General features: G+C 37.0%; 1 protein-coding gene and 1 long non-coding RNA gene across 3 annotated transcripts in view; one reads left to right on the top strand and one right to left on the bottom strand.

Annotated features, from left to right (window-relative positions):
• The window catches only part of LOC107610965 (glycine-rich protein 5-like), a 1,183-nt gene extending 726 nt beyond the window's left edge, over positions 1–457 (bottom strand). The window contains exon 1 of one of the 2 annotated variants that reach the window (XM_021109332.1): positions 1–457. In XM_021109332.1, the coding sequence (XP_020964991.1) occupies positions 1–339 (339 nt within the window). In that variant the 5' untranslated portion in view covers positions 340–457. The other variant, XM_021109331.1, reaches the window with a different exon arrangement.
• Positions 4,896–8,872, top strand: LOC107614371. The gene is made up of 3 exons (XR_001614407.2): positions 4,896–5,566; positions 5,659–5,848; positions 8,634–8,872. It is a non-coding gene; the product is annotated as an uncharacterized LOC107614371 (long non-coding RNA).

The raw sequence follows: 9,468 nt of genomic DNA, 5'->3' as shown, positions 1-9,468 counted from the left end.
GGCAGCACCACCAATTCCGCCAACCTTTCCAATCCCTCCTCCGATCCCACCAAACTTTCCAATCCCTCCCCCAATTCCACCAGCCACTCCACCAAAGTGGCCAAACTTGCCAAAGCCACCACCGATTCCACCGAACTTCCCGATCCACCCAATGCCACCAAACCCACCCACTCCGCCGACAATGAAGTGCTTCTTGTCACCAACACCTGCATGTGGTGCTGGTGCACTTGCATGCACAGCCATCGTTTGTTCATCTTGGTCTCCACCACTTGGCACCTTACGTGCACTACTTGCATGCACTATAATTAGTACAAGAAGCAACGCACCAAGGTTTCTCATCTCTCTCTCTCTCTCTCTCTCTCTCTCTCTCTCACTCACTCACTCACGTGCACACACTTTCTCTTACTCGCTGATGCAAGAAACAATGAGTTGTGGTGGATTGCATGCAAGATGGGTGCCTCCTTATTATAGCTGAGAAGGTAAAGAGGACAGTTGAGAGTAATAAAAGAATTTAGTGAGTGCACATAGTTATTACTCATGAGATCTCGAGAATGAGAATTCTTGTAATAAATTTTGGGTTGCATGCAGAGTGTTAGGTAGAACCGTAGAATCGAAAGAAGAGAAAATTTAAGGAAGTCATGTGTAATGTACTAATGTCATCATAGTAATTACTACGTAATGATAGAAAAAATAGTGATTACTAATTGAAAAAAAAAATTGAATTCCTAATTGAAGTGTTAACAATAACGCGTCACTTTGTCAATATATATTGGCTCATATAGTTTTATGTGAAGCGGTGCGTGTAGGCATTAACAAATTCAAGATTATAAAACCATGAACCATGTTACATTATTATTTTTTCTTATACTATTATTTTTTTAATCATTACTTAGTAATTATTATGGAACAATGTTACATTACCAACAAATTTATTATTTTTGACTAATATTTAGCCAACTTTAAATATTAAAAATTAAATTCTAAATACTAATAAAGTATAAACCCTAAATTCTAACGGCATATAAATATAAAATATTAGCACTTAGTAAAGTATTGGCTAATTTTAATAAAAATATTGACCCATATTTTTTCAATTATATCAATCAAGTTTTTAAAATTTATTTATTTATGTTAGGTTTTGTTCATGTGGTGAATGTTGTGAAAGATGTATAACACGTTTTTCTCATCTTTTTTATTAACTCTTTAGAATGTCTGGATTTTTGTTGTTATCCAATTATTATAATAGTGAAATAGTATACGATAAAAAAAAGGTTCAATCGTGTAGGTTTGTTCAACCAGTGATTGCATATATGACAGTCAAAATTAACCGTTTAACAGCGTTAAAGAATTTAATATTATATTCCATTAGACAACAACACACAAAAAGTGTGAAAAAATTTACTATTGATATCCGGCTGAAGTAGATAATATTTTGTTTTACAAAAGGTATATTGTAGATGTTGTGATTCTTCTTCTTTTTTATTTTTTGTAATATAGTCGAGATATTGAGAATATTTTATGTTTTTGATATAGGTATCGGGTACATGATGGTGAGGACATACGACTTATAAGGGTGTGGCACAACCGTTAGACAAATGTCCATCTGTTAGAATTATTTGTTTATTTAGTTGAGTTAGGTGGACAAATTGAGATCATCTACAGATACTGTTGATAATAGCCTTTTAAGTGGAGCAGTTAGAAGAAATATTAGAAGGACGATGGTTGACCTAAACATGCCACCTGAAGGTAGCCAGGAAGGGTCAAATATTGAATATTCTAATAATGGCATGATGCAACCTGATGTTGAAAGTCATGAGAGTTTTGCGATTAAGGACTCGATGAAGGATCCCTATCAAGTCAATCCTGATGACGGTGAAGATGTTGAGGCTGAACCGACAGAAATTCCTTATGAGGGTAAGGAGGAGGGAGAGATAAATTTTTACGGTGACACACAAATCGTGCTGACACAGCCAGCGATTTTTCATCTGTACGACCGACCGGATCACTTTTTCACTTTGAATCTCGATGTAGTGAGTTCAGATTGTTTCTTTAGTCATTGAGGCCCGGAAGAGGATCTGGTAAGTGAGTTTGAGATTGGACAATAGTTTAAAAATAAGGAGGGAGTGATGTTGGCAGTTAAGACGTACAACATCAGAAGGAGTGTGGAGTATAAAATACTAGAGAGTGACCAATTAAAGTATAATGCACAGTCTATCTAGTCCGGGTCTAGTTGTGGATGGAACATACGTAGATCTTATCGCTGCAAGTAGAAAAAATGAGAGGTGAGGAGATACAATGGGCCTCACAGTTGCATGCAAACATCAGTGGGCTAAGACCATCGAATGTTGGATACAAAGGTGATTGCTCAACATACACATATTCACTATAGTAGATCCAACCATCAACATAAGGTTTCTTTAAGGAGGTGTGGAGAATCATTTCGGTTATAAGGCGTCCTACCGTAAGGTTTGGCTTGCAAAGTAGAGAGTCATTGGTAGGATATAGAGAGATTGGGTTGAGTTGTTGATGCGTGAACATCTTATACCCATTTTCTAGTTAAATTCAGTTAGATTTTAGTAAGTTTAATTCTATTTTAGTATTAAAATCCTCTTTGGATGCTACTTTAAGTTGTTTTGGTATTTTTATTATTTCAGGTAAAATTCGAATCAATTTGGTAGAGTTTTGAGCACAAAGGTGAAGTTTCGAAGCTGTCCCCTTTGGGCACTAAACGCCAAGTTGGCACTTAGCGCCAGCAACCAGCGAACTAAGGAGGGCTTTCTGCCCATAGGGGCGTTAAACGCCACACCTAAAGGAGCATCTTTAGTGGATTTAGCTTTTTAATTATTATCTTATCTTTTATTTTTGTAATTTTTATTTACACAAAAAATCTTTTAGGTTTAGAATTTATTATTTTATTTTATTTTCAAATCAACTTAGGTTAGATATAAAAGGAAAAAGATTCACCCTTTGGGGAGATATCTTCTCACTTCCGCACGTTTCACTTTTTAGAACCCTTGTTTTCTCTCTAAGTCATGAGCCACTAAACCTCCCCAGTTAAGGTTAGGAGCTCTGTTTATTTCTATGGATTAAGACTATTACTTTTTTATTTTAATTAATGTATTGATTCAGTTTCAAAGATTGCTTTCATTCTTCATCTTATGAATCTGGGTAGAACGACAGTATAACCCTTATTCTACATGTGTTCTTGTTGATTTGGATTAAAGGAGACTAAATCAATAAGACATTAGGGTTTAGTCAATTATAATTTACCATAAAATAAATCTTGCATGATTAAAATAGTTGGTAAGAATACTTATTCTAGAGAGCACCCTCAGAGGCAACAACTGAATTCTCAAGGAGGCTTCAATCAAAGTTACTTCGACAACCTCCCATTCCAACATGCTCAGCCTTAAAGCGGTCTTGACTTGGCATCCATGGTTGCAGAACTCTCCAAGAGCAAACATAGCTTTATGAGGGAAACTAGAGCTTCACTCTAGAATTTAAAGATGCAAATAGGTCAGTTGCGCAAGCAAACACCCGAGAGACCCAGTGACACAGTTTCCACTCCAAGAGAAGAGTGCCAAGCTGTTCAATTGAGAAGTAGTAAGATAGCGGGGTTAAAAACTAAATGTGGTGAGAAGCAGGTTGAAAAAGAGACACCGGAGAAGGAAAATGCAGAGACAGAGGGCACCCCAAGGCTTGAAGAACGCCAAACAGTGGAGCCAGGGAGGGCGCTAAACGCCCAAGAAGACTTGAAGAACATCCCCTCACTACAACATTTTGGGTCTATGGCCACGGTTTTTTTGTCACGGTAAAAAACCGTGACCATAGACCCTCTATGGTCACGGTTTTTTAGGGTGACAAAAAAAAAGCTATAGTCACAGTTTTTTTGGAAAAGGTGACTATAGAGTACCTATGGTCACGGTTTTGAGGGGTGACCTAAAGGGGTCTATGGTCACGGTTTTTCAAAAAAGGGTGACCTAAAAGGGTCTATGGTCACGATTTTGGAGGGTGGCCTAAAGGGGTCTATGGTCACGGTTTTGGGGGTGGCCTAAAAGGGTCTATGGTCACGGTTTTGGGGGTGACCTAAAGGGGTCTATGGTCACGGTTTTTTACAATGAACAAAAAGGGACTATGGTCACGGTTTTACAAAAAAGGGTGACCTAAAAGGGTCTATGGTCACGGTGTTGGGGGGTGACCTTAAGGGGTCTATGGTCACGGTTTTGGGGGTGGCCTAAAAGTGTCTATGGTCACAGTTTTGGGGGGTGGCCTAAAGGGGTCTATGGTTACGGTTTTGGGGGTGGCCTAAAAGAGTCTATGGTCACGGTTTTAGGGGTGACCTAAAGGGATCTATGGTCACGGTTTTTCAAAAAAGGGTGACCTAAAAGGGTCTATGGTCACGGTTTTGGGGGGTGACCTAAAAGGGTCTATGGTCACGGTTATGGGGGGTGGCCTAAAAGGGTCTATGGTCACGGTTTTGGGGGTGACCTAAAGGTGTCTATGGTCACGGTTTTTTACAGTGACCAAAAAGGGTATATGGTCACGGTTTTTCGGAAGGGTGACCTAAAAGGGTCTATGGTCACGGTTTTGAGGGTGACCTAAAGGAGTTTATGGTCACGATTTTTTACAATGACTAAAAAGTGTCTATGATCACGGTTTTTCAAAAGGGTGATCTAAAAGGGTTTATGGTCACGGTTTTGGGGGTGACCTAAAAGGGTCTATAGTCACAGTTTTAATCATTTGAGTTTAAATTAATTAAAATTTTTATGTATTTTTTATAATTTTAAATATTTTATCTTTTAAAAATTTTAATAATTAAAAACTAATAATAATTTTATATGATTTATTTTAAATATTAAAATTTTAAATTTAATTTTATAAATAAAGGAGAACGAGCTGAACGGAAGAGAAAGGGAGACCCAGAGGAGGCGCCGCTGGGCCAGAGCTGCTGCTGGGAGGGTCCTCGCCACTGCCGCCATAGCCACGCAGCCGCTGTCTGGTCGTCTCGTCGTCGCGCTCGCCAGAAACGAGGCAGAGAGGGAGAGAGGGAGCTGCGCCACGTTACCGTCCAGTCGCTGTCCGGCTTGCCATCACCGGTGTCTCACCGCCGTCACTATGGAGACCAAACGCCGTTGAGCTTCTTGCTGCTGCCTTGGAGTCCGTTGTCAGGTTCGAGTTGAAGAAAGAGGGGGGCATAGATTCAACGTCGCGTAGAGAGGGATTTGTTGTTGTCGTTGCGCGCCGTCGTGTGTTGTCGCTGTTGTTTGAGCTGTCGCCATCGCCGTGGGTGAAGTCCGCCGCTGGCGCCAGTTGAGGTCGCTGCTATGGAACAGAGATGAGAGAGAGACGTTGGGAGAAAACTGTGAGCTGTAAGCCGCTGACCGAGAAGAAGCTCTGCCTTTGTTGCCGTGTTAGAGTCGTCGCTGCCAACGCCGCGCACCGCCGTTAGCGCTGCCGTTGAAGGGAGCTCGCCGTCACAGTTCGATCATCATTGAGCTTGAAGGGAGGCGTCACGGATATACCCGACAGCAGCTTCCCCTGTGTTCCCAATTCCATTCTTGAAACTGTAACACTCTTGCTCATGCTCTGTTTCCCGAATCTATTCCTCTATCATATTTTGTTCTGATTACAATAGCATATGTTAATGTCTCTGTTTAGTATTATCATCTTTATCCGGAACCACTGATGTCACCGCTACGGAGGTGATTGGGATAGGCGCGATTGTCATTGTTGTTGCTGCCCAAGAAGAAGTGAGGCTGCTGTTGCTGTTCCGGCCGCATTGACTGTTGTAAACTGGAAAAAAGAAGGGCATCATTGCGTTTAAATTCGACGGTTTCGACTAATTGAGGTAGGGGGTTTAAACGATTTCAATTTAAGAATGCCTACAAGGTTTATTGAATAACTGCAAATAGATTTAATAGCTTATCTAATATTGAATTGTGGCTGAAATTGTGATTGGAATGGTTGAGATTGTGATTTGGAATTGTTGATTAGTGATATTGATTGATTATGTAGATTGGGAATTGTTTGATGACTAATTGTTGAGAATTTCTGAATTTTAATGGGTTATGTTGGATTTGTTGCCGTTGAGCTGTTATTTGGTATATTGTAATGTTAATGAACTTGGTTGGTGGTTGATTTGGAATTGGTTTTGAGGGGTATTGAAGGGTTGGATTTTGAATACTAAATGGTTTGTTGAAAATCAGGTTCTCTTGAAATAAAACGGCAACTTTGAAAGTGATTTAGTAACTCTATAGTGACTGAAATTATAAGAATTTAAATGCTAAGTAAATTATATTAAGTGTAATTGTGAAAATTCAATTTTTAAGGTTTCGTATCAACTAGAGAATTAGTTATGATTTTTCAAAGTTGAACTCTAAAATCTGATTTTCTGCATAATTTTAAACGAAGTCAGAAACTTTGAAAAGCTATAACTACTTACGTAATGATCGAAATTGTATGAGACTAAGCCTGGGTTAAACTTGGGGATATAAGGAACTAAACTGGTAAATTTGAGACTTTTTCATTAAGTTTATGATTTATGATGAATTTTTGAATTGGGGATGTCAAATCTGGTTTTTCTGCAGAACGTTTAACACAGCAGCAACTTGATTCCTCTATTAGAAATTCTGCAGTTTGAATTTTGAAATGGAACCAATTTTAAATGAAACTTTGGTCCTAATACTTTAATTTTATAAAAATTTAGAATGGTTAGAGTTGTAGTTTTAAAGATTTGGATTTTCAGAGAAAGATATATTATGCAGTAAAAGTCAGGCTTTGTTTTCTAAGTCAGTAACTTTGAGGCTTCATAATTTTTAATTCTGGAATGATATTGAGATGAAACCAATTGGAGATGAAATTTGAGTATGTTTAGTATATATGATTCAAATTTCAGGGTTTTCCATATTTTAGTAAGTGAGTTATGGGACTTGGAAGAGGTTATGTTCAATGATTTGTAAAACAGACTTCAGCAGAAAATTACCTAACTTCCAAGCTACGTAACTCTTTCATTAAAAATGGTATGACCCTGGAACCAATTGAGAAAGAAATTTGAATAAGTCGTGTTTAACCACATAAATTTTGAAGGTGGTTGGATTTAATTTGGATTTTATATGAAATTTCGAATGTTGTACGCTGCTGCTGTCTTCTGGATTTAAAACACTGCAGAGCAATCACGGTTTTGCTTATATTCCCGAAGCTAGAGTCAGCGAAAAATTCTAAACTGCTTTGAATAAATGTGATTACTTACTTGCCTGTGGCTAGTTCTGAATATTTATTTGATATTGAAGTAGTGAATGAAGGATTGATTTAAAATTCTGATTCGAATGTTTATCAAGTATAATTTGAGAATTGGAAAGTGACTGGATGTTAGATTTAGTTTGATTTCAGAAAATGATTTGAGATTTGTGAATGACTTGGGTTTGAAAATGTTGGAAAGTGTTTGAGAAGATGTTAGTTGACTTTGTTGGAAATGAATTGGAATTTGGAAAGGGTTATAATATTGGGGATGAGCTTGATTTGTAGAAAAATGAATTTAAATTGAAAATGGTTTGAGATATTGAAATTGTTCAGATTTTGAAATTGAGTTGAAAGGAGTTTGAGAAATGGTTTTGTTGGGACCCGGAAAGGCTAGATTACTAATGCATATGAGCATTATAGTGCTTTCTGGTTGTGTGCTTTGCCAATGATAATTGGCGCTTCGATGAGATTATATTTCTAAAGCCAGTCTATTCTCTTCATCTTTAATATCCTAGGTTTCAATACATCTTTTTAGGCTATTTTTATTTTCTCTTTTCTGTTTTCCAGAGTTGCTTTTTCTGAAACATCTGACCTCACTCTGATTTAAATTTAGTCAAGTAGCAGATTCCCTTGTTCTCAAATGTGAATCCTTATGGCTAGTTCTCAGTGAAAATTTCTCTGTTTTCAATTTTTCAGTGCAGCAATAAACAACTTGTTTGGTATGCTTGTACGATGGTTATTTGTTGGGACTGTCCGTGAATTTAGGGTTTTTTGAACTAACCTATGGATTAGCATTTCTTGTTTCTTCTGAAATTGATAATAGCAAGGTTTTACACTAAACAAAAGGGTGAATATAATGAGTTGTAACAGTGATGAATTTAAGCACTAAGAGTAAATTTTTGCATGAAAATTTCTCATTCCAATTTTACCAAAGAAATATATATGGGGACTACTAAATTATTTTGATTTCACTCAATCAAAACACATCACTTTATAAATGTCATGTAGATGATATGATATCACTATTTTTTGTCTTAATGATAGATTAGGAATTTTAATTTTATTTATTTTTCAGAGGTCATGCATAAACTTTATTTATGTGATTAGTGTGTAAAAATTTTAAAAATTTTTGTATCTATTTTCTTTGATTTTTCAAATAGCTCTGTGTTTTCCAAGATATTTTATAATTATTGATATATAAAATCTTCAATTGCTAAATTGCAAATATTTTCCAGAACATGCTTGATTATGTCTCATTTTAAGACAGGAAGTTTAAAATAGAAATTATTTTGTATTTTATATTAATTTAGGATTAATATTTGTTAATTGATTATTTTGTTTACCTACTCTTGAATGTTCTTTACGAGGAATTTTTTGTTTTATTTTGTATACAGGATAATTTTTTTGGACTCGTAAAGACAAAAGGAGTTGACTAGTTGTTGTGGCACCCTGTATAAGATAGGATGGGTCTTATAATGAGTTTGGTTATCTAAATGTATTATTTTGATGTGTTCTTTACTTTTTGATAAGAGACTTTATCCGATATTATATGTAATGGATAAATTACACTCTATTTTGATTAGTGTTGTAATGAATATCTAATTTTTAATGAAACCTTTATGATTTGGATTTATCAAATTTTTCATTTTTAGATTTATTTTGTGATTATCATCATTTTGGGATGTGATTATGATTTAAAAAAATTAAATCTCATAACATAAAACAGGCTATGGTCACGGTAAAAACTGTGACCATAGATAAGCTATGGCCACAGTGAAAACCATGACCATAGATAAGGCTATGGTCACGGTCAAGGTGGGGTGACCATAGAGGCTATGGTCACGGCGAAAAACCGTGACCATAGCCTCTATGGTCACGGTTTTGGTTAGGGGTGACCATAGAGGCTATGGTCACGGCCAAAACCGTGACCATAGATAAGGCTATGGTCATGGTTTAATGAGGGATGGCCATAGGGGCTATGGTCACGGCTAAAATCGTGACCATAGCTAAGGCTTTGACCACGGTTTTTGGTGGGGTGACCATAGAGGCTTTGGTCACGGCCAAAACTGTGACCATAGATAAGGCTATGGTCACGGTTTTGGGAAGGGGTGACCATAGATAAGGCTATGGTCACGGTTTTATCGCGTGACCATAGATTAACCTATGGTCACGGTAAAAAAACGTGGCCTAAAGTGCCAGAATTTGAACATTACAACCGCGACCATAGAA

This window comes from Arachis ipaensis, chromosome B08 (genome assembly GCF_000816755.2).
Source record: "Arachis ipaensis cultivar K30076 chromosome B08, Araip1.1, whole genome shotgun sequence".
Lineage (NCBI taxonomy): Eukaryota > Viridiplantae > Streptophyta > Magnoliopsida > Fabales > Fabaceae > Arachis > Arachis ipaensis.
Note: the sequence above shows the minus strand (reverse complement) of the source record. Positions and strands in the feature narration are given on the sequence as shown.